At 55.7% G+C, this 24,287-nt stretch overlaps 1 protein-coding gene and 2 pseudogenes across 1 annotated transcript; 1 reads left to right on the top strand and 2 right to left on the bottom strand.

The window, feature by feature from the left end:
• Positions 1 to 24,287, top strand: part of LOC137464036 (zinc finger protein 208-like) — a 1,110,012-nt pseudogene that overhangs the window by 688,690 nt on the left and 397,035 nt on the right.
• Positions 1 to 24,287, bottom strand: part of LOC137464035 (zinc finger protein 850-like) — a 1,110,255-nt pseudogene that overhangs the window by 697,352 nt on the left and 388,616 nt on the right.
• Positions 13,721 to 16,078, bottom strand: LOC137464059 (serine/threonine-protein kinase pim-1-like). The gene is given in 6 exon segments (XM_068175376.1): positions 13,721 to 13,994; positions 13,996 to 14,120; positions 14,405 to 14,581; positions 14,804 to 15,173; positions 15,403 to 15,453; positions 15,539 to 16,078. Coding segments are annotated over 6 exon segments (1,470 nt in total). The 3' UTR covers positions 13,721 to 13,787.

The raw sequence follows: 24,287 nt of genomic DNA, 5'->3' as shown, positions 1-24,287 counted from the left end.
TTTGCCTCCCAAGGCGTCCTGCTCATTGGCTCTCCCTGTGCACCCTGGAGAGAACAAGGTAGGCATTTCTGGCAGCTGGGCATCAGCAGGCCTGAAAGAGGGGGTGTGTTGTGGAGTGAGCCCAGCTGAGATACCCTGAGAGGAGCCCAGTGCTCCTTGCTCCCCTGTGCCGACACGTGAGTGTTTGTCTGGTTTCGGGATGGCCCTGGCTGTGTGAGGGGTGCTACGTGAACACGAGACAGCCGGTCCTGTCCCGCTGGGTCCCAGCAGTGCCTCACAGCAATCCTGCATCCATGTCAGGATGCCGGCCAAGAGAGGTCCTGGAAGCTGAGGCAGCTGATTTTAAGCTTGTGCAGGTGCCTACAGGCCAAGGCCAACGGTGTTCCCTCAGGATACAGCAGTCCTGAGGGGTCTCCCTCATTCAAAGAAATCAGCAGACAAATGCATTGTCCGCCAAAAGCCCTTTCATTGACCTGGCAGGAGGGCAGGGGTCTGCACCCCACTAAAGTGTTTCTCTGCCTCATATAAATTTCAGTGGGTTGATGTAGGAGTTGTATCCAAAACACCATCCATCTTTACACTGCTGAGGTGATTCCATAGGCAGGCGGTTGGAAATGCATTGTGTCAGATTCCCATACTTGAAGCTGATGTCCAGGCCCTGGCCAGGAGCGGTCTCGATGCCCCAAAGCAGCACAAAGTCTTCCTCAGGGCTTCCCTGCACAGGGCTGATTCCACACTTGCCCTTAGTTCTTCTGGTAGACTGTGTCTAAAGCTTTTTGTCAGGTCACTCTCATGTCAAGTTAGGCCTGCCAGGTTTTTGTTATGCTAACTGGTGCTAAGTACTTAGGCATGTCTGTGCTAATTACTTGTTTACTCATGTGAATTGCTTGTGCTTACTTATGTCAAACCAAGGCCTTGTTCCATCCCCAAAGGTGCCTGAGGCCACCCGCTCCTTGTGGCACCAGTTGCTTTCCTGTGGAATGTTCTCCCTCCCCGAGGGTAAAGAGGGAGCTGCAGAAAGAGCTTGCCAGGCTGCTCTCCATCCTTTCCCAGCACTCCTGGTGAAGTGGAGAAGTCCGAGCTGAGCGCAAAGGTGCAAATGGAGCAGCCGTGCACAGGAAGGCTCAGTGGGAAGGATGATCCAGGATCCATAGGCCTGGCAGCCTGAGCGTGCTCCAGGGGAAGGCCTTGGAGCAGATCCTCCTGAGTGCCATCCCACAGCACCTGCAGGGAACCAGGGCGTCTGCTGGAGGGTGAGAAAGCTGGGACAGGGCAGCAGGCTGGGCTCCACTGGGATCAGCAGCAGCTGGAAATATCTCTGGGCATCTCCATTTTCTGCTGCTGCTCAGAAGAAACAATGAAGCGAGTCGAAAAATTCTGGTTTCTCTTTCTCCTGGTGGATTTTTTCATTTGATTTGGCACTCCAGAGGCAATTTCTGTGATGGCCTCTGTCAGTTGATTCTATTTCAGCAGCAGCAGCAGCAGCAGCAACAGGGCTGTGTTTGAGCACTGCAGATGTGGCCTGTGTGGCTTTAATTCCCCGTGACTTAGTGCTCAGGGACTTGAGAGCATTTCAAGATCTGCTAATCATGATGCCTGTGACAAAAAGTCTGAGTTTCCTGTGACAAAAGCACTCTGGGTAGCACTGACAAAAAAAGCAGAGAGCCAGACCAACCCTTGGTATCCCTCCATTTCCAGCTGCACAGGGAAAGGTAGAAGAATTTAGAGATGCTGACAATGAAACTGAAGTCTTCAAAAAGGCCACTTTATTGTTCAAGCACGTTGGAAATTTGATCACCCTGAAACAGAGGAAGCTGAAATGAGCAAAGGGCTCCTGTGTGGGACCCGCAGGTCTGACTGCACTGGGGCACAGCGAGCCCTGTTTTCCCTATGGGCTCCCCAGTGTTCAGGCTGAGAGCAGTGTCGAAGATGAGGCAGCAGCACAAACCTGACCTCAGTGAAAAAAGGCTGAGCAAAGTTCAGCCAACAAGGAGAAGTATTTTTGGGGGGATTCCTAATAAAAAAACATAGGAATGACACACTGAAATCTTTCCCGTCTTGTCAATAACTTCTTTCAATAGTCCATGATTCCCAGAATGAAGAAACATCCAACAGCAGCTCCATCAGCCACTTCCTCTTGCTGGCACTGGCAGACACGCGGCAGCTGCAGCTCCTGCACTTCTGCCTCTTCCTGGGCATCTCCCTGGCTGCCCTCCTGGGCAACGGCCTCATCATCAGCGCCGTAGCCTGCGGCCACCACCTGCACACGCCCATGTTCTTCTTCCTGCTCAACCTGGCACTCAGCGACCTGGGCTCCATCTGCACCACTGTCCCCAAAGCCATGCACAATTCCCTCTGGGACACCACCACCATCTCCTACACAGGATGTGCTGCACAGGTTTTTCTGCTTTTCTTCTTCCTTGGAACAGAGCTTTCCCTCCTGACCATCATGTGCTATGACCGCTATGTGTCCATCTGCAAACCCCTGCACTACGGGACCCTCCTGGGCAGCAGAGCTTGTGCCCACATGGCAGCAGCTGCCTGGGCCAGTGCTCAATGCTTTCTCAATGCTCTGCTGCAAACAGCCAATACATTTTCCCTGCCCCTGTGCCATGGCAATGCCCTGGACCAGTTCTTCTGTGAAATCCCCCAGATCCTCAAGATCACACTGCAAACTCAGGGAAGCTGGGCTTATTGTACTAAGTGCTCTTCTATATTTAGGCTGTTTTGTGTTCATTGTTTTCTCCTATGTGCAGATCTTCAGGGCCGTGCTGAGGATCCCCTCTGAGCAGGGACGGCACAAAGCCTTTTCCACCTACCTCCCTCACCTGGCCGTGGCCTCCCTGTTCCTCAGCACTGGCACTCTTGCCTACCTGAAGCCTTCCTCCATCTCCTCCCCATCCCTGGATCTGTCAGTGTCAGTTCTGTACTCAGTGGTGCCTCCAGCACTGAATCCCCTCATCTACAGCCTGAGGAACCAGGAGCTCAAGGCTGCAGTGTGGACACTGATGACTGGATGGTTTCGGGAACATTAAACTGCTGGCCAATTTCTGCAAAACACTTCTAATAAATGTCATCTTTGATACTTTCTGTTGTTTTCCTTTTGGAGGTTCTTTTTCTTTGTTTTACATATTAATGTTGTCCACAAAGAAACGTCAAGAGCCCCTGTTTGCATTGCACACAGCAGGCGGGAGCACCCCCATGCTGCTGCTGTGGGGACATGAACCTGAGGGAGCACAAATGCCATCAGCCCCTGGGGCCAGGAAGGGCTGGGGGACACCAGGGAAACCACTCAGCTTTGTCCTGGCCTCTGCAGTCAGCCAGAAAGTTTGTTCCCATCAGCTGGGAGTTTCCTGTTCCACTGCAGATGCTGCTGCTCAGAGCCAGGGCTGCCTGGCAGCCACCCCCAAACTGCCCTGAGCATTTCCTTGGCTACACCTTTGCTTTCTTTACTCTTCCTGCTACAAATTTATTTCTCTTCCTCACCCCTGTTCCCTCCCCTGCACACAGCCCATCCCTGTTTGCCCTTTCCTCTCTGGCCCCACTCCCCATTCCAGTTCCTGACCTGGCACCATGGGATCGTCCCTTGGGGAGCAGGATCATCCCACAAGTGCTGCAGGAATTGTCTGTAGGCTCCTGCAGTGCCTCGTGCTGCTCCCTTGCCAGAGGCAGCCCAGGCCAGGGGGGCACATCTGGGCTGCTGTGTCTGGCTGTGGGGCTGCCTGTTCTGGGCAGTGAGGAGGGGCTGCAGAGGGTCTGCAGGACTGACAGGATGGGCTTTGGGGCTGTGAGGAGAAGCTGAGGGACCTGGGCTGCTGGAGCTTCTGAAGAGGAGGCCCAGGGCTCCTCCTGCAATTGCTCCCAGGGTGGTTTCAGAGAATCCCAGAATCAGCAAGGCTGGAAAAGACCTTGGAGATCATCAAGTCCAACCTGTGCCCTGACACCGCCTTGTGTCCCCTGAGCCTCCTCTTCTCCAGGATAAACAACTGCAGCTCCCTCAGCTGTTCCTCACAGGACTTGAGCTCCAGACCCCTCACCAGCCTTGTTGCCCTTCTCTGGACATGCTCCAGCCCCTCCAGGTCCTTCCTAAATTGGGGGGCCCAGAACTGGACACAGCACTCGAGGTGCTGCCCAACCAGTGCTGAGCACAGGGGAAGAATCACTGCCCTGCTCCTGCTGGCCACACCATTCCTGATCCAGGCCAGGAGCCATTGGCCTTCTTGGCCACCTGGGCACACTGCTGGCTCATGTCCAGCCTGCTGTCCATCAGTCCCTGCAGGTTCCTTTCTGCCTGGCTGCTGTCCAGCCACTCTGTCCCCAGCCTGTAGCGCTGCAGGGGTTGTTGTGGCCAAAGTGCAGAACCCAGCACTTGGACTTTTTAAACCTCACCTTGTTGGATTTGGGCCATGGATCCAGCCTGTCCAGGGCCCTGTGCACAGCCCTCATGCTTTCCAGCAGATCAACACCCCCAGACAACTTGGTGTCACCACGGGTCCATGAGGCCCCAGAGTGTCCCAATTGTCTCCATCATTCCATGGGGCCTCCCAGTGTCACAATGTCCCTCTGGTGTCACAGGGTCCCTTGGATCCTTGGGCCCTGCAGTGTCACAATGGATCCTTGGTTCCATGAGGTCTGGCAGGGCAGCAATGCTCTCCTTGGTTCCCGCTGTCTCCCACACCTCCCACTGTCAGGCTATAGAAGGACACCTGGCCGATGAAGGGGAGTGGGAGTGGGTACCTACTTGAGGAGGTAATAATAAAAATCCCCCCCAACCCCCTCTCCCAAGCCAGGTGCCACTTCAGATTCAGTATGATCCCCTGGATCTGGAGAGTCAGCCAGATGGTTTAGAAGAAAATTATCTGCCCAGTGAACCTCCCAGTTATGATTTATCTGTGAGACAGATCAGCACCTCTAACATCAAAAAGGAAAGAAGGGTAATTGTGGTGGGTGACTCCCTCCTGAGGGGAACAGAGGGCCCCATATGTCAACCAGACCCACCCCACAGAGAGGTCTGCTGCCTCCCTGGGGCCCGGGTACGGGATATCACTGACACACTGCCTGGGCTGATTCAGCCCTCTGATTATTGCCCACTGCTGATACCCCAGGCTGGCAGCGATGAGATTGAAAACAGGAGTGTCAGGGCAATTAAAAGGGACTTTAGGGCATTGGGTCAGGTCAGGGGCACAGACAGTCTTTTCCTCAGTCCCTTTGGAGTCTGAGAAAAATGCTGAAAGCAATAGGAGAGCTCACATTATCAACGAGTGGCTCAAGGGATGGTGTCATCGACAAAATTTGGTATTCTTCAATCATGGGGCAACTTTTACAGCACCTGGCCTGCTTGGACCAGACGGGCTCCATCTTTCTGTGAAGGGCAGAAGAATTTTAGCTCATGATCTGGCAGAAGTTGTTGAGAGGGCTTGAAACTAGGTCTGGAGGGGGAGGGAGATGTAGCTGGGTTGTCTGGAAGCAGGCTCATGGGTGGTAAGCCTGAGTTAGGGGTGAAATCAGCAGCCCAGCTGAGGTGGGCTCAATAAAGGCCATCCAGGAAATTTTTAGAGTTTGTGGAGGACAATTTTTAGTTGCAGCTGGTGGTTGAGCCCACCAGGGGAGGGACTATGTTGGATCTGTTGATTGTAAATAGAGATGGGCTGGTGGGAGATGTGGTGGTTGGAGGTCACTTGGGGCACAGTGATCATGAAATTATAGAATTCTCAATATTTGGTGAAATGAGGAAGAACACCAATAAAACTCCTACATTGGACTTCCGGAGGGCAGACTTTGGCCTACTTAGGAGACTTATTCAGAGAGTTCCTTGGGAAGCAGCCCTTAAAAACAAAGGAGTTCAGGAAAGGTGGGCATGCTTCAAAACAGAGATCTCGAGGGCGCAGGAACAGACTGTCCCTGTGTGCCGAAAGACGAGTCGACTAAACAAACATCTAGCCTGGATGGGCAAGGAGGTTTTGAAGGAACTTAGGAATAAAAAGAGGATGTATCATCTTTGGAAGGAGGGTCAGGTCTCTCAGGAAGTATTTAAGGGGCTTGCTAGGGCATGAAGTGAAGAAATTAGGGAGGCCAAAGCTCAGTTTGAACTTAAAATGGCAGCTTCTGTAAAGGATAATAAAAATATTTTTATAAATACATCAATGGTAAAAGAAAGGGTAAGACCAACCTTTGTTCTTTATTAGATGTGGAAGGGAATTTAATAACTGCAGATGAGGAGAAGGCAGAGGTGCTTAATGGCATTTTTTGTCTCAGTTTTTAGTGAGAAGACGATTTGCCTTCAGGACAACTGTACTTCTGTGTTGGTAGATGGTTTCAGGGAGCAGAGTGGACCACTGTTATCTAGGAGGAGGCAGTCGGAGACCGGCTGAGCTGCTTGCATATTCATAAATCCATGAGGCCAGATGGGATCCAGCCCAGGGTGAAGAGGGAGCTGGCAGATGAGCTTGCCAAGCCATTCTCCATCATTTACCAGCAGTCCTGGCTCACTGGTGAGGTCCCAGATGACTGGAAGCTGCCCAATGTGACACCCATTCACAGCAAGGGTGGGAAGGAGGATCCTGGTAATTCCAGGCCAGTCAGCCTGACCTCAGTACCCGGTAAGGTCATGGAACAGTTCATACTGAGTGCCATCACACAGCACTTCCAGGATGGCCAGGGTGTCAGACCCAGCCAGCAGGGGTTTAGGAGGGCTAGGTCGTGTTTGACCAACCTGGTCTCCTTTCATGACCAGGTGACCCTCCTGGTGGATGCAGGAAAGGCTGTGGATGTGTCCATTTGGACTCCATCCAGGCCTTTGACACTGTCTCCCACAGCACACTACTGGAAAAGCTGCAGCCCACGGCTGGGACAGGAGCACTCTGTGCTGGGTTCAGGACTGGCTGGATGGCCGGCCCAAAGAGTGGTGGTGAGCGGTGCTGCATCCAGCTGGGGACAGTCACCAGCGCTGTCCCTCAGGGCTCTGTGCTGGGCCAGCTCTGTTCAATATTTTTATTGACCACATGGATGAGGGGATTGAGCTTTTCATTAGTAAATCTGCAGATGACACTAAACTTGGAGCATGTGTCCATCTGTTGGAAGGCAGAAGGGCTCTGCAGGAACACCTGGAACAGCTGGATAGATGGAAGATTCCAGTAAGATGAAGTCTAATAAGTCCACGTGCCCAGTCCTGCATTTTGGCCACAATAACCCCCTGCACAGCTCTAGGCTGGGGACGGTGTGGCTGGACAGTGCCCAGGCAGAAAGGGACCTGGGGGCACTGGTCGACAGCAGGCTGGACATGAGCCAGCAGTGTGCCCAGGTGGCCAAGAAGGCCACTGACTCTTGGCCTGGATCAGGAATGGTGTGGCCAGCAGGAGCAGGGAGGTCATTCTTCCCCTGTACTTGGCACTTGTGTACTTGGCATTCTTCCCCTGTACTGGCACCGTTCCTCGAGTGCTGTGTCCAGTTCTGGGCCCTCCCACTTAGGAAGGACATGGAGGAGCAGGAGCGTGTCCAGGGAAGGGCAACAAGGCTGGTGAGGGGTCTGGAACACAAGTCCTGTGAGGAATGACTGAGGGAGCTGGGGTTGTTTATCCTGGAGAAGACTCAGAGGTGACCTTATCACTCTCCACACTCCCTGAAAGGTGGTTGCAGTCAGGTGGGGGTCGGTCTCTTTCTTCTCAAACTGACAGGTCCAGAGGACAGTGTCTTAAGCTGAACCAAGGGAAATTTAGGTTGGGCATTAGGAAAAAAGTTTTTTATGGAAAGGGTGATAAAGTACTGGAATTGTCTGTCCATGGAGGTGGTGGAGTCGCCATCCTGGGATGTGTTTAAAAAAAGACTGGATGTGGCACTCAGTGCCATGGTTTAGCTGAGGTGGTGTTATGGCATGGGCTGGACTTGATGATCTTAAAGGTGTCTTCCAACCCATCAATTCTGTGATTATGTGACATCACAGAGCAGGCTGTGACATCATATAGTTGGCTGTGACATCACTGGTTTATTATGTGACATCACAGAGCAGGCTGTGACATCGCAGGATGCCTGTATGACATCAAAGAGCAGAGCAAGCTGTGAGGTCAAAGAGTGTGCTGTGACATTATAGGGTGGCTGTGTTCCATCATTGAAGGTGTTGTGACATCACAGGGTGGGTCTGTGAGCCCACAGAGGTGCTGTGTGACATGTTAAGTGAGTTCTGCCATCACAGAGCAGGCTGTGACATCACAGAGGAGGTTGTGATGTCACAAAGTTGGCTGTGACATTACAGGCTGGCTGTGTGACATCACAGAACAGGCTGTGAGGCCACAGAGAAGACTCTGCCATCATAGAAAAGGGCTCTGTGACTTCACAGAGCAGCTGTGTGATGTCGCAGAGAAGGCTGAGACAATACAGAGTAGGTTGTGCCATCACAGAGCTGACTGTGAAATCACAGAGCAGGCTGTGACATCACAGCGAGGCTGCATAACATCACAAAGGCGGCTGTGCCATCATAGAGCTGGCTGTGACATCACAGGGTGTCTGTGACATCACAGGCTGGGCTGTGACATCACAGGGCAGGTTTTGTGACATCACAGAGCAGACTGGGACCTCAAAGAGCAGGCTGTGACATCACAGGGCACTCCTATGAAATCTCAGGTGGCCTGTTACATCTCAGAGTGGGCTGTGTGACATCACAGGGGCTGTGTGACATCACAGGGGGCTGTGTGAGGTCACAGGGGAGGTCACTCCACCCCAGCCCCCCCTCCCAGTTCCCCCAGAGAAGTCCAACGCTGCTCGTGCACAGCGGGGTCCCCTGTCCCCCCGGGTCCCCCCGCCCCCGGCGCCGCAGCCTCCCCCAGAGGATGTTCCACGAGATCGACCCCAGAGCCTGACACGGGGACGGGGGCTGGGGCTGTGGGGGGTGGGACAGGGGGACAGGGACGCCCTGGCAGTGTCCTTGTGTCCCCCAGGGCCAGAGCCTGGGCCAGGGCTCCTTCACCCTGTTACCAACGAGGGCTTGAGAGCGCTGAAAAAATCCCCAGCAAGGGATCAGCAAAAACCAGAATTAATATTAAGTGACAGCACGGCAAAGTTCCTTGGCAAGAGTCACTCTGCTCCTGACTGGACACTTCAGGCACACCAAGGAAACAAAGCAACAACAAAACCAAACAAAATCCAGGCAATCAAACCAGAAATGAGCTGAGACCTGGGGCTTTCATTGCTGTGGAAAAGAACTGTCCTTCTTGTCCAGGTGCTCATGGCCAGAACTGGGATTTCACCTCCAACACTGCCTGTTGTGACAGACTGGAGGAGATTGCTGGCTGGAAACATTTCATGTGTGGAAAGGAAGGGGCAGGTCCAGCCTTGCTCTGCCCTGGAACCCCAGCCCTGCCCTGCCCTGGAAGCCCAATCCCCCCAGAGCCTCTATCCCAGCCCAGCAGTGTCTGCCAGTCCCTGGCACAGCACAGGCAATGCTCCACAGCCACCTCTGGAGCCCCCAGCCAAGCTCCTGAGCGACCAAATGACCCCAAGTCCCACCTGGGGGAAGGGTGAGGCTGCGGCGCTGGGGGCGGGGGGACCCGGGGGGACAGGGGACCCCTCTGTGCACGAGCAGCGTTGGACTTCTCTGGGGGAACTGGGAGGGGGGGCTGGGGTGGAGTGACCTCCCCTGTGACCTCACACAGCCCCTGTGAGGTCACACACCCCTGTGATGTCACACAGCTGCCCGGTGATGTCACAACCCACTCTCTGTTGTCACAGAGCCACCCTCTATGATGGCAGGATCTACTCTATTGCCTTAGACCCTTCTCTATGATGTCACAGCCTGCCCTGTGATGTCACAACCCCCTCAGTGATGCCACAAAACCCTCCCTGTGATGTCATGCTGCCACTCTGTAATGTCACAGCACACACTTTGACCTCACTGCCTGCTCTATGATGTCATACAGCCATGCCATGATGTCACAGCCTGCTCTGTGATGTCACACAGTCCTCTCTATCATGCCATAGCTGCTTGATGACCTCACACAACATGCTCTGTGATGTCATAGCCCAGTTTTTGACCTCACACAAATCCACTCTGTGCAGTCTCATAGCCCCTCTCTGACATCACAGCTGCTCTGTGCCTCCGTGACACAGCCACAGAGCTGCTGTGACACAGCCCCCTCTGGGACACCCCACAGCCCCTGCCAGTGCTGAGCCCCTGTGAGCTCTGTCTGTGCCCTGCTCGTGTCCCTGGGATGCCCTGGCAGTGCCCCAGCCCTGCTGGGCTGTGCACAGGAGCTGCTCCTGGCCAGAGCTGTCTCTCTGCAGCGCTGCCCTTGCCAGGAGCTGCCTCTGGGCCAGGAGCCCAGCCCAGCTCAGCAGCACAGACACAGCACCAGGACTTTAATGACCTCTGGGGCTTTGGTGCTGTTTGCATCAGACCCAGTCCCTCAGAGTGTGCTCAAAGAGCTTCTCAAGAACTCAAAAAGTCAGATTCAAAGTCCAAACTTTCTTTAACTGTTAATGGGTTCCACTCAAGGACACAATTCATATCAAAGTGTCCCCAGGCCCCAGGCAGAGCAGAGAACTGGAGGCACTGATGACAGGTGGGGACAAACAAGGCAAAGGTGTCTCTGGCACTGAGCAAACCTGGATGTGTTTCAGGAATGCAAAGGGCCAAGGCTGAGCCCCAGCCCCTGGCAAGGCAGATCCTGTCCCTCCCTCCTTGCTCAGGGCTCTTCCCGGGATGGGCACTGGCATGTGGGGATGTGCCATGCCAAGGGCTGGACCATGGGGCGGCCCCTGCCAGGCTGCTGAGCAGGGACAAGGAGGCCATGAGGCCCCAGGGCTGCAAGGGTCACTTGTCCCCTCGTGGCCTCAGGCCCAGGGCCAGCAGCCATGGCCAAAGGGCTGCACAGGTTGGCTCTGTCAGGGCCTTGCAGCTGCTGCACATCCCTGTGCCCTCTGCAGCCCAGGCTGTCCTGCGGTGTCCCTGCGCTGGCCTCTGTCCCTGCAGGCTGTCATCATCCCCCGGCTGCCCCACCTCGCTGGCCCCTTCCTTTGCTGACAGCTCTGCCTCCTGCCTGCCCCTGCCTGGCCACACAAAGCCTTGGCCTTGGTGCCCAAAGGGTTCATTCCATTTTTACCGTGCCTGTGAACTTCCAGCACAGGAACAAGGCATGCAGGGGCTGCTTTCCCAGCAAGGATGGCTGGAAGAGAAGAAGAAGACATCTGGCTCAAGGGTGCAGTGATAGAGAAAACAAGGACTGAATCTAGGAACTTGGGGTGGGATTTATGGAAATGGGTAAATTGTGATTGGCATTTAGCAACTGTATATGAGCAACACACTGGTAGAATTACATGTCCACGTCAGGTTAGGATTTATCCCTCACTGGACCTCAGGCCTCAATAAATGATCCCCTCTTAAATAGCAAATTAGTGTTAAGGAACCTCATTCTGACATTTCGTGTTTCAGAAACACGTGGCTTTTGCTCTTCTCTTCTACCTGAGAGCTTCCTGGGCAGGGGCAATTCTTCCAATTGCATCGGCATGGCTATGGCTCGAAAGGGCAGCGAGCAGATCGATTCAGCTTCTCCTGGCAGCCCCTGAGATGCCAGTTGTCATTTGTGTGCGCTGAGGATTCCGCTTCAGACTCAGAACTTGCACAGCTGCTCCTCGGGCGCTGCTCGCACGCAGGCACAGCGGTGCTGCAGCAGCTGTCCCACACACAGGGAGGGCTCTGGAGCCTCCCCAGGGCCACCAAGGAGCAGAGGAGGGAATGTGCCCGGCATCTGCTGCAGGACCGTGGGGCTGCGGGGCATCCTTGGGTCTCTTGGATGGGGGAGGGAGCGGGGCAAACGGAATCCAGATGAGACAGGGATCAGACAGCCCCACGCCAGGCAGCGTTTTCTCCTCTGAGAGCTCCTCTGAGCTGAGCGAGCTGGTGAAGCCTGCGGAGCAAATGAGACCCGGGAGTGAGGGAAAGGCTGGCTGGGAAGGAGTCAGATAAACCCGTGTGGGCATTTCCCTTTCCAAGGGGCTCCTGGGCAGACAAAGGGGACAAGAAGGAGGCCCCACCTCATGACATTCCCTTTTTTCCTTCAGGAGCTCTATTGCAGTCACTGCATACAAGAGTTGACTTGATCCCCTTGATGCCAGGGAGCGCCAAGAGCTTGAACCTCGCTGGAGTCCAGCCCTGCCTGCCTATCACTGAGCAGAGGGAAAAGATGAAGAAACTGGGCAGGGCTTGAGCCAAATTGGCATTTTGCCACTTGTTATTTCCTCCCAGCTTTTGCAGCAGGGCGACAACCCCATGGCTGCAAACCACTCCCTTTTGCAAGGCAGACGTGGACCTCGCTGGTAGCTCAGGGCTCTTGAAGGGGCTGCTGCAGTTGGCAACAGGAGCTGTTGTTGAACTTTTAACATTGCTTAACCCCCCCCTGCCAAATGCCATCAAGTGGCTGAGGAAGGACACAAAAAGATTAGCCTGGAGGAAGGGAGGCCAAAACCTTGGAAAAGGATGAAAGAAATGCTGTGATCGTGACATGACAAAAAAAAACCAATTTATTTTTGACAGCAAATGAGCACCCGCCGCCCTCCAGCCCTCCCAGACTGGCAGGCCGAGCGGAGCCGTTTCCATGGCATGAGGTGCTGGCAGCCTGTGGAGAGAAACCAGAGAGCCACGGTCAGTCACAGAAGGCTCCTGTCCCCCTGTCCCACCATGGCCTGGGCCCGGGCCAGGCTGCTGGCTGTGCTCAGAGCCCAAAGCTCCCGAGCCATTCCCTGTTTGGAGAGAAGGGCAGCGTGGCAGGCCACGTTCCACCTCCTCTGCTTAAGCACAGCACAGCAGCTTCCTCAGCAGCTGTAAGGGCAGGATGCCCGTGTGCCCGCTGCCCTCTGCCCGAAGCCCTTCTGCCAGCCCAGCTGTGGAGCCGGGTGCCCACCTCTGGAGACCTGCTGCCAGGAGAGGAGCCGATCCCGCACGAGGGCCTCGTCCTTCTTGAAGGGGATGTCCCCGCAGACCATGGCCCCTGGGGTAGCGCTGGCACTGGAGGTGCTCCACGGACGGTGCAGGCGCTTCCCCGTCCGGTCTGGGCACCAGGTGTAATCTTCCTGGGAAAACAAAGAACAATTTCATGAAATCAATTCTAAACAAGACCTGGAAACAAGAAGAAGCTACAAAGCCTGTCACCGTTTCACGGGCCTGAGGAGGGTCTGAGCACTCCATGCGAGAATTAAACCTGTCCATGGGTGGGAAAAAACCCCACCTTTCCCGCCCGTAAACGCACCCCTTCCTCAAGGGCCTAAAAAGCAGATCAGCTGGGGCATGGCTTCAGAACCCGTCCCCCTCTGCTGCCCCCATCCACATGGATGGATGCTTTGTCAGGCTGGCTGCCCCCGCCCCAGCCCGTGCCAGGCTGGCTGGCAGAAGCTGTCAGCAAGGCCAGGAGCCGGCTCCCCTTCCACAACACCCGTCCCCTCTCCCACCAAAAAGCAGCTTGGCGGCCGGGGGAAAAATTAATATTCCCCAGGGCCGCCAAGCGGGGAACCTATGGCGCGTGGCCAGCCCGAGCCCTGCCATGCCTGGAAGCACGAGCATCCCCCCGCCCCTGCGCCAGCTGGGGACTCATCTTGATTTCATCGGGGCGCAGAGCGTGTCCTCCAGGAAGGGGCCGCAGCCAAAGCCACTCGGCTTTGCCCCGCCAGCGGCCAGCTCGAGGATGGTGTTCCCAGCTCCATGTGGTGCTCCAGAAGAACACACCAGCTGTGCCTCGGCTTGCGGGCTCATCTCGATGCCATTGAGCTGCAGGGGGATGTTTCCCCTGTTCCAGTCCGTGGCACCTTCACTGCACTGCCACCACTTCTCCAATGGGACGGGGAGCACTGAGACGCTCCCTCCACAACTCGCTGGGGACCAGCGGAAGCATCTCCTTGGCTGCGCTCTCTCCTCCGGGCCGCGGCCAAAGGGAAACGCTCCGGGGTTTTCTTGGAGTGCCACGAGACGTGTGCAGCGGGTACTTGCTGGGCTCCTGGATCCTACTGAGCAGAGGGATGGATCTCTGCTGTCTCCTGGGCCAGGCAGGGCTCCTGCAGCCAAGAATGCTCAAAAAGGTCTTCCAGTGATGGCCTGTCTGCGGGTTCCATGGATAAACACCACCTGATGAGGTGCTGGCACTCTGCAGAGAAACCAGAAACCGCCACTCAGCGGGACAAGGCTCCTGTCCGTGCTCTCCCACATTCCACGGTGCCCAGGCCACACTAGGAGTGCTTGGAGCTGCAGCCAAAAGCTTCCCATCGATCCTCCCTTCCGGAGGAGAGCAGCACAGAGGCACACGTGCCACCTCCTCCAGCTAACCCAGGAGATCAACCTCCTCACTAGCTGCTGGAGCGGGACGCTTCTGTGCCAGCTGCCCCCTCCCAACCCCGTTCTTCCTCCCGAGCCTTGAAGGCGCATCCCCACCTTGAGACACCCGGGGCGGGAAGAAGAGCTGGCCCTGGACGATGTCCCTGTTTGTATGGAAAGGAAGGTCCCCGCAGACCAGGTCATAAAGCAGGATGCCCAGGGACCAGATGGTGGCTGGCTGGCCATGGTAGCAGCCAAACAGGATCCACTCCGGTGGGCAGTACTCCGGCGTTCCTATGGGACACGGGCACAGCTCATCAGGCCCATGCTGCTCCCTCCCTCCCTCCCTCCCAGCCAGCTCCCGTTCCACAACAGCCAGTCCCTGCCCCGCCGAAAAGCAACTTGGCTGCAGCCGGCTGAAGAAGGATTCCCCTTCCTGCCCTCCCTCCCTCTTCCCCCTCTGCCAGCAAAGGGGGGAACCTCCGCTGCCCGGCTGGGCCCCGGCATTGGGCTCACCTGACATCCGGGTGTAGAACGTGTCCTGGAGGATTGTGCCGCAGCCGAAGTCGATGAGCTTGGCCTCGCCCGTGGCAAGGTCGACGAGGACGTTCTCGGCCTTGATGTCGCGGTGCAGGACGCCGCGGCTGGTGCAGTGCCGCACGGCCTCCAGCACCTGGCGGAACAGCCCCCGCGCCACGGGCTCCGTCAGGAACCCCCGCTCGGCCAGGAAGTCCCAGAGGTCCTGACAGCGCTGCGGACGCTCCATGACCAGCGCGAAGCCGTCGGGCAGCTCAAACCAGTCCAGGAGCCGCACGATGCCGCGGAAGCCAGGGCACGACACCATCCACAGCAGTGCCACCTCCATGGGCACAAGGGCGCCGTTGTGCTGCGGGGGGACCGCGATGCCCTCAGCGGGGCCGATGCTGCGCCGCGCCTTGGGCATCCCCTGCCCGGCCCCAGCGCCGCTGGCCATTGCCCGGCCCGGGACGCTGCGCGGCCCCCGCTCACTCCCCGCTCGCTGCCCTCGCAGCGTTCCGGCTGCCACCCTGCCGGGCCTCGCCCTAGCCCCGCCCGGCACGCCCCGCCGGCTTCTCCCGCTGGCCCCGCTCACTCACCAGCCGCGCCCACTCCGAGATGCGATCCCGGCGCACTCGCTTGATGGCCACCTGCAAGCCAAGGCGAGCGCCGGGCTGAGCTCGCCGCCCGCCGCTCGCCGCCCGCCGCCCCCTCCGCTCCGGCCCCGTCTCTTACCGGGGCGCCGTCGGCGAGCCGGGTCCCGGAGTAAACGCTGCCGCAGCCGCCGCTCCCCAGCAGCGGGCCCTCCCGGTAGAGCTGCTCCAGGGGAGGCTTCTCCGCCCGTGCGGGCGGCACCGCGCTCCCGCTCTTCTGCCCCGGGAACCCGACCGCCCGGCGCGCTGCTGCTTGCCGAGCCGCCCCGGGCTGCGGCGGCTCGGGGCCGGCGGCCAAGCCGAGCAGCGGCGGAGCTCGGAGCGGGGAAGCTGCTGGCGACGCTGTCGGGGCCGGGGCGGGCGCGGGGCGGCAGCGGGGCGGCTGCGGGCGGAACCGCGGGAGGGGCTTGGTTCGGGGCCGGGGCCCCAGCCGGGGCCAGCCCAGAGCCCGCGCCAGGTGGAGCCAAAAGACCGCGCTGCTCCGCCAGCACCAGAGCAAGAGGCACTTCCAGAAGTGCCACAGCCAGTACGGAGAGAGCCCGGCCGAGGCGGCTCCGCGGCGGGACGGGCAGGGGCGGGCACGGGGCGGCCCCGCCGAGCGGCGCCTTGCGGGACGCGGCATGAACCGGGCTGGGAGAGGCAGAACACGGACGGGATGGGACGGGAATAGAGTGAGTGTGAGAGGGAGAAGGGGATGGGGAGCGAGTGGAAAGTCGAGCGGAAAACCGATCGAGAGAAGCGCTGCTGCTGCTGCTGCTGCTGCTGCTGCGGAACCGCCGGAGCTCGCGAACGTTCTTCCGTTGCCTCCGCGAACCCAACGGAGGAGCCGCCGCGCGCCCCGCGGAACGAAAGAGAGAAACTAACAAATAAAACCCCAAAGTAATTCCTATTCGAGAAGTAACCAAATCAAACAATGTAGCAATAAAGAAGCGTGTTGGCTTGTGGCTTCTTTCTTCTTTGGCTGAGACGAAGCATTTCATGGGGAAGAATTGCTTCTTCAGACCCTTTTGCAAGAGTGGACAGGAGTGGAGCATTTAATTTTCGAGTAGAAAAGGGAAATCGTATCAGTAATGTCATCTCTTTTCATCCTCTGTTGAGACAGTTGCAGGCTGCCAAAAGACATGGTCTGCAATGTGGAACTTGGGGCCAAGATCCTTTTTCTGCCAGAGGATGAGGAGGGGAAGTATCCCAGAATCGTGGAGTCGTGGCATGGTTTGGTTTGGAAAGGATCTGAAAAATCACACGGCTGCAACCCCCCTGCTGTGGCTTGGGACCCCTTGCACTAGCCCGGCTTGTCTAGAGCTCCATGCAGCCTGGCCTTGAACACTGTCAGGGACGGGACAGCCACACCTTCTCTGGTCAACCTGTTCCAGGAGAGACTTTTTTCTGAATTCCTTACCTAAACCGACTCTCTTTCCACCTGGATCCATTCTCTCTTGTCCTGTCCTTGCCTGCCCTCATACAAAGTCCCTGTCCATCTTTCTTGTAGCTTGCCCTCAGGTACTGGAAGGCCACAGTTGGGTCAAGTCTAAGTCTCTTGCCCAGGTTGAAGAAGCCGAGCTGTGTCAGCCCTTACTTGCAGGAGAGAAGTGTTCTAGATATATATTATAATATTGGCTTTTCGCAAATATTAAAATGGATTTTATATATGTGATGTTAAAGTAACTTTGTTCCAAATATATAGTTTTAAATTTTGTTGTTAATTAGGCTTAGACACAGTAGTGCAATAGCTGATGGAAGTATGCTTGTGTTAAAATGCCTGCTTGGATGGGATAACATCCAATGAACACAGGATGAGCACACCTGTACAGATCTGCCAACCATCAGCACTCACCGTCTGAAGGCAGTGCGGACCAAGGCCCGAACTGGAAGGGATAAAGAGAAGGAGCCAAACCCCAGCCAAGGAACACGCATGCTCTGAAAAGGCAGACCCAAAGAGGGGCCATGTAAAATAGCTCCTGGAAAATGTAAACTAGTTTATGGATATGCATAAGCGGCTATGAATATGCAACAGGCTGATGTAAGGGAAAAGGTATTTAAGGGGGATCCCTGAAGGTAACAGGGTGGTCTTGGCTGAGTGCCAAGATGCACCCAGCCATAAATAACCTTTGCTCCATGGTCCTTGTCTCCTATTGTCCTTTATTAAACTTTTTACATTTTGACAGGAGAGTGAACGTGTTTTTCACATGGACTACATATGCTTATACAAATTCTAGGAAGACTAGTAATTTTTTCTACAATAATTGGGTTAATCATCACAAACAAACATCCATTTTGCAGCATCTCTAGCTAATAGAAGTTGATTCAATCTTCTTTCTTGATTCAGTCTTCTTGCAGTCTTCAAAGCTCTGTTTGTTCTTGCCAAGGCATTCTGATTATCAAAATTTTTATGCTAATCAGGTCTGAAGTACATCAACTCACTTCTGTCCTGGCAGCATGGGCGTGTCAACTCAAGGAGGGAAACACTAACTGAGAGGATTACAGTAAGGTGAAGGTAGACTCAGCCTCCGGTGACCGAGCTGCCGGGTATGATCTGTCAGATCCCCTTGAAGGTACCTCTAGTATGAATGCTCAGGGAAGAAAGGATAACCAGAGCTAGAGGGGCCCTGCCTCGAGCCAAGGAGAGGCACGGGAAAACCGGATCTTTGGTCAGTGTAGATCCGATGGCCTGGCACATCAGAGCCACAAAAATGCAACACCTTAGTTGATACTGGAGCGCAGTGTCCCCTGATACCATCGGGACATGTGGGGGCAGAACCTGTTTCCATTGCTGGGGTGACGGGGGGATCACAGCAATTGGCCCTGTTGGGAGCCGAGGTGAGCCTGACTGGGAAGGAGTGGCAGAAACATCCTATTGTGACCGGCCCAGAGGCCCTGGGTATTCTGGGCATAGACTTCCTCCAGAACGGCAATTACAAAGAACCAAGGGGACTCAGGTGGGCTTTTGGCACAGCTGCTGTAGAGGCAGAGCACATTAAGCAATTGAACACCTTGCCTGGACTGTCAGAGCACCCATCTGCAGGAGGACTCCTGAGGGTGGAAGAGCAGCGAGTGCCAATTGCCACCTTGACCGTGCATCGCTGGCAGTATCGGACGAATCGAGGTGCTGTGATCCCCATCCACAGAATGATCCGTTAGGTGGAGAGCCAAGGGATGGTCAGCAAAACCCACTCACCCTTCAACAGTCCCATCTGGCCTGTGCACAAGTCTCAGTGGAGATTGACTGTGGACTATCGTGCCTTGAATGAAGTGACTCCACCGCTGAACGCTGCTGGGCTGGACATGCTGGAACTCCAGTACGAGCTGGAGTCCAAGGCAGCAAAGCGGTACGCCACTGTTGACATTCCCAACGCGTTTTTCTCCACTTCTCTGGCAGCAGAATGCAGGCCTCAGTTTGCTTTCACCTGGAGGGGCGTGCAGTACACCTGGAACCGACTGCCCCAGGGGTGGAAGCACAGCCCCACCATCTGCCCTGGACTGATCCAGGCTGCACTGGAAAAGGGTGAAGCTCCAGAACCCCTGCAGTACATCGATGGCATCATTGTGTGGGAGAACACTGCAATGGAAGTATTTGAGAAAAGAGAGAGGATCATCCAGTTACTGCTGGAAGCCGGCTTCACCATCAAGAAGACCAAAGTCAAGGGACTTGCCCGAGAGATCCAGTTCCTGGGGGTAAAGTTGCAAGACGGATTGTGTCAGATTCCCACTGAGGTCACCAAAAGGATCACTGCGGTGTCTCCACCCACCAGCAAGAAGGAAACACGAGCTTTCCTAGGCACCATAGGTTTTTGGAGAATGCACATTCTCGAGTACAGCCAGATTGTGAGCCCTCCCTACTTGGTCACCTGCAAGAAGAACGATAATTCCTCTGGGGCCCTGAGCAGCAACAAGCTTTCGCCCAGATCAAGCAGGAGATTGCTCAGGCAGTAGCCCTTGGCCCAGTCAGGATGGGACCAGAGATGAAGAATGTGCTCTACTCTGCAGCTGGGAACAACGGCTTGTCCTGGAGCCTTTGGCAGAAGGTGCCTGGGGAGACTTGAGGCCGACCACTGGGATTCTGCAGCTGAAATTACAGAGGGTCTGAAGCCAAATGCACTCCCACAGAGAAGGAAATCTTGGCTGCCTATGAAGGAGTTCAAGCTACCTCCGAGGTGATTGCCACAGAAGCACAACTCCTCCTGGCACCCTGACTGACAGCACTGGGGTGGATGTTTAAAGGAAAGGTTCCCACTACCCTCCATGACACTGCTGCCACATGGAGCAAATGGATTACTCTCATCATGCAGCACACCCGGATTGGAAACCTGAATCGCCCTGGGATTTTGGAGATAATTACAAACTGGCTGCTGGTGAGAACTTTGGTCTCACTGACGGAGAGCAGCAGGAACAAGTGACAAGGGCTAAAGAAGGTGCACCATGCAACCAACTACCAGCAGAGGAAACTCGATACGCTGTTTTCACTGACAGTTCCTGTGGAATCGTAGGGATGAACTGGAAGTGGAAAGCAGCCATATGGAGCCCCACACAACACGTAGCACAAGCTACTGAAGGAGAAGGTGGATCAAGTCAACTTGCTGAAGTCAAGGCTTTTCAGCTGACCCTGGACATTGCTGAGAGAGAGAAGTGACCAAAGCTCGACCTTTATATGGATTCTTGGATGGTAGCCAATGCTCTGTGGGGCTGGCTGGAAAGGTGGAAAAAGGCCAACTGGCAGCGTAGAGGAAAACGAGTCTGGGCTACTGATGAGTGGAAAGACATTGCCTCTTGGGTAGAAAATGTGTGTGTGAAAGTCTGTCATGTAGATGCCCATGTCCCCAAGAGTCGGGCTAATGAGGAACACCGAAACAAGGAGCAGGTAGATCAGGCTGCAATGATAGAGGTGTCAAAGATAGACTTGGATTGGCAACATAAGGGGGAGTTGTTCCTAGCTCAATGGGCCCATGATGCCTCAGGCCATCAGGGCAGAGATGCCACCCACAAGTGGGCACGAGACTGAGGGGTGGATTTAACCATGGACAGTATTTCTCAGGTTATCAATGACTGTGAGATGTGTGCTGAGATCAAGCAGGCCAAGCGAGTGAAGCCCCTGTGGTATGGTGGGCGGTGGTCCAAGTACAGGTATGGGGGGGCCTGGCAGATTGACTACATCACACTGCCCCAGACACGCCAAGGCAAGCGCTACATGCTCACAATGGTAGAAGCCACCACGGGATGGTTGGAGACTTCCCCTGTGCCTCACGCCACTGCCCGGAGCACCATCCTGGGCCTTGAAAATAAATCCTGTGCAGGCATGGTACCCCTGATAGGATTGAGTCAGACAATGGGACTCATTTCAAGAACAGCCTTATCAACACCTGGGCTAGGGAACATGGCATTGAGTGGGTGCACCATATCCCCTACCATGCACCAGCTGCCGGCAAAGTGGAGAGGTACAATGGACTGTTAAAAACCACCTTGAAAGCATTGGGTGGAGGATCTTTCAAGAACTGGGAGCAGCATTTAGCAAAGGCCACCTGGTTAGTTAACACCCGAGGTTCCACCAATGGAGCAGGTCCTGCCCAGTCTGAGTCCCTGAATATAGTAGACGAAGATAAAGTCCCAGTGGCACATATCAGAGGTTTGTTAGGGAAGACAGTGTGGATCAATTCTGCCGCGAGTACAGACAAACCCATTGGTGGCACTGTCTTTGCTCAGGGACCAGGTTGTACATGGTGAATAATGCAGAAATATGGAACAACACGATGTGTACCTCAGGGAGATCTGATTATGGGGCGAGCCTCATATGCAAATATCACGTTTGCTGGATGTTACTGCCACTGTCTTTACATTAAACCAGACAGACCTGAGACAGAAGGAAATGTGTGAATGCTGAAGGTTTGAGCAAGAGATATAGAAGGAAATGTGTGTCAAAGGTTTGAGCAAGTGAGATGGAAGGAAATGTGTCTGAGTAAGTGAAAGATGGAAGTTTTTACTTGATGAAGTTTTTACATGACGTTTGGTAGTTATGTTGACGATTCGGAGATAAGGGGTGGAATGTCCTAGGGTGACATTATGGTGCTTGCATCCCCAATTGTGTGTTCTGTTTATGCTTGATGTTATGTTCTGTGCTTTCGGGACTGGCTCCGAAAAGTGAAGGTTTGTTTTGTCTTGTTATCAGCCAGCTCACCTTCCCTCACAGTTTGTGTCTAGGAGAGAGGCTAGGGCTTGCTGGCTCTCTTGCTTGCTTGCTGGCTTGCTTGCTTTCGCTTTGCTCTTGCTCCTGCTTTTTGCTTTTGCCCTTGCTTTTGCTTATTAGTTAGTTTAGCTAGGCAATCCAATTTCTTCCCTGGACTGTTTTTTTTCCTTTCCCTTTCCTGAATACCTTCCCAACCTGCTCAGGACTGGGACCTGGGAAACACCAAGAAACACCAAGAGCCAGCATTTTGTGACCTGCAGCAGCCATCCCCAGTGCCGGAGACCGAGAACTGGGCAACCACTCCCAGCAGAGACTTTCTGAATTTGTCACCTCTTCAGTGTGGTGAAAGACTTTTTGTCATCTGGTGTTGTTCATTTTTTTGTGCTGGGGAGTGCTTTGCCTGCTCAATAAACAGGTTGTTTACACTACTCTCTGAGGAAATTCTTCCTGAACCAGGTGGGGGTGGGGCTGTGGGGGTTTGCTTTCTGGGGGCTCCTTCTGAAGGTTTTCTCCCAAATTTGCCCGAAACCAGGACACATTACTATATCAGCAGGCTGTTCTTCTGTGAGATCCAGCAGGGCCCTGTTCAGCCTGAGCTCAGCAAACTGACTGGCCATGAGCCACTGGTGGATGTACCTCACCATGGCAGGCACCTGGAGAAGGCAGGGGAGACTTGGAAAGCTGCCAGAGGGAGGAATGTCCCCAGCTTCCCCAGAGAAGTGCTTCCCTTGCCACCACACTGCCATGGCCTCAAAGGCTTCCAGTGACCAGGAGGCATGGCTTAGGAGGCCAAGCAATTCCTGGGAGGATCAAACCCTGGCCACAGGCTGCTTACTTGCTTTGGATTGCAAAACCCCTCTACTACGAGCATATCCAGCAGGGCAGAACAGGTCTTGGTTTTGAAGATGTGCGAATATGCTCTGAGCCCTGTGCCCATGGTGCTGGTCTCTTCCTCCCGAATCCTTTTGATGAATTTGAAAACCAGCTGTAGGAGAAAGGCAGGAAGCCAGGGATGCTCCAAGCGCGGTGCTCGGCTGAGCAGTGACAGCAGGCCCAGCCCAGCTGGGGATTGCAGCAGGTACCTGCGCTGTTCTGTGGAAGAGGCCACGGGTGTGTTCCTGCTCTTGTGTGCGCTGCACGGCTGCACCTGGCAAAGAGCGAGCGCAGCCTGAGCTGAGGGGCTGTGGGAGAGGCCGGAGAACACAGCCCAGCCCTGCACTCCCCAGGCAGGGACAGCCCTGGAATGCCCCAGGGCATGGAGCACGGGCACTGTGGGGTGTCTGCCCTGGCCCTCTTTAGTCCTGTCCATGGGCAAGTGCCCAGGGGATGGACTGGGATGGGCTGGGATTGGATGGGATGCCATGGGATGCCATGGGATGCCATGGGATGGGATGTGGCCAAGCTGGCTGCAGCCACCAGCCCAGCAGCCCAGCTCTGCCACTCACTCTCCTGCTGAGCCTTGAACTGCACCACCTCTTCAGTCTCCTGTGCAGGGCCAGCTCCAGGGCCTTCTTCCTCTCCTCCACCCAGGCCAGCTTGGGCACTCTCGGGGGTTTCTGCTCCATGTCAGTGACTGGATTTGTGGCTACTTGCAGGAGAGATGCCTCGGAAAAGCTCCGAGTCGGCAAGGCCTGCAGTCATGCCTGGAAGGCACCTTCAAGAGAGAAGCCTCAGGAAGGCGACAGGACAGCAAGTCCTGCACTCTGGTCTCGAGGGCTCCTGCCACAAGGACAGGAGACTCCTGTCGAGGATTATGGTCTGGCCTCGGGGGCACCGGTGGCAGGGATGGGAGATGCCTCCAGGGCACCAAGTCCCAGGGTCTGCCCTCGAGGACACCTGCAGGAGAGAAGCCTCGGGAAGGCCATGGGTCACCAAGTCCTGTGGTCAGGCCTCGAGATCAGCTGCAGGAATAATGCCTCAGAAAAGCTCCGGGTCAGACACGAACGAGTGCGCTGTGCGGGGGCTCCTCATGGCACCGCTCTGTCCCGTCCTGTCCCGTCGCGTGCTCCGAGCACTGCGGCGTGGTCTTGTCACCACCAGCTCCTATGTCACCCCGTGTCACAAAGGGCCCTTGGACACGCTGTCCCGTTCCATGCCACGGTGACCGTGCTGCCCCGTGTCACAAAGGGCCCCTGCACACACTGCCCCCTGCCCTAGGGCTGCCCCCAGCCCACCCAAAGTGGCTCAGGTTGGAAGGAATCCCTCACCCCAAGTGTCTAAGACAGCCCGACAGGATCTTTAGGAATGGCTCAAACCATCAGCAAACGCTGCCCTGCTCTGCAGACTCAGGGCAGCAGAAGGAGCCCCCAGGGCTGCCAACGCAGCTGCGCTGGGAAGGGCACGGGGCCTTCCACAGAAGCTGGCACGGCCTCCTTGGGACATGTCCCGGCTGGTGGCCATCCTAAACCCGCGGCTGTGGCACAGACAAGGAACGTGTGGGCCATGGCAGGAATGCTGCTCTGACCCCTGGGGCCCAGAGAGCGCTGACATCAGCAGGTGTGGCAGGGTCCCTGTCCAAGCAGACCTGCCACCCCCCGAGCCCTGGCAGCACCGGTGCCCGTCTCCTGCCCCAGAGACCTGTGCCCGTGGGGGGCTTCTGTGCCAGAGGGAGCCAAAGCCCACATGCACTGGGGGCTGCGCTCCTGCCTGCAGGGGC

Source organism: Anomalospiza imberbis, chromosome 35 (assembly GCF_031753505.1).
Source record: "Anomalospiza imberbis isolate Cuckoo-Finch-1a 21T00152 chromosome 35, ASM3175350v1, whole genome shotgun sequence".
Taxonomy (NCBI): Eukaryota; Metazoa; Chordata; class Aves; order Passeriformes; family Viduidae; genus Anomalospiza; species Anomalospiza imberbis.
Note: the sequence above shows the minus strand (reverse complement) of the source record. Positions and strands in the feature narration are given on the sequence as shown.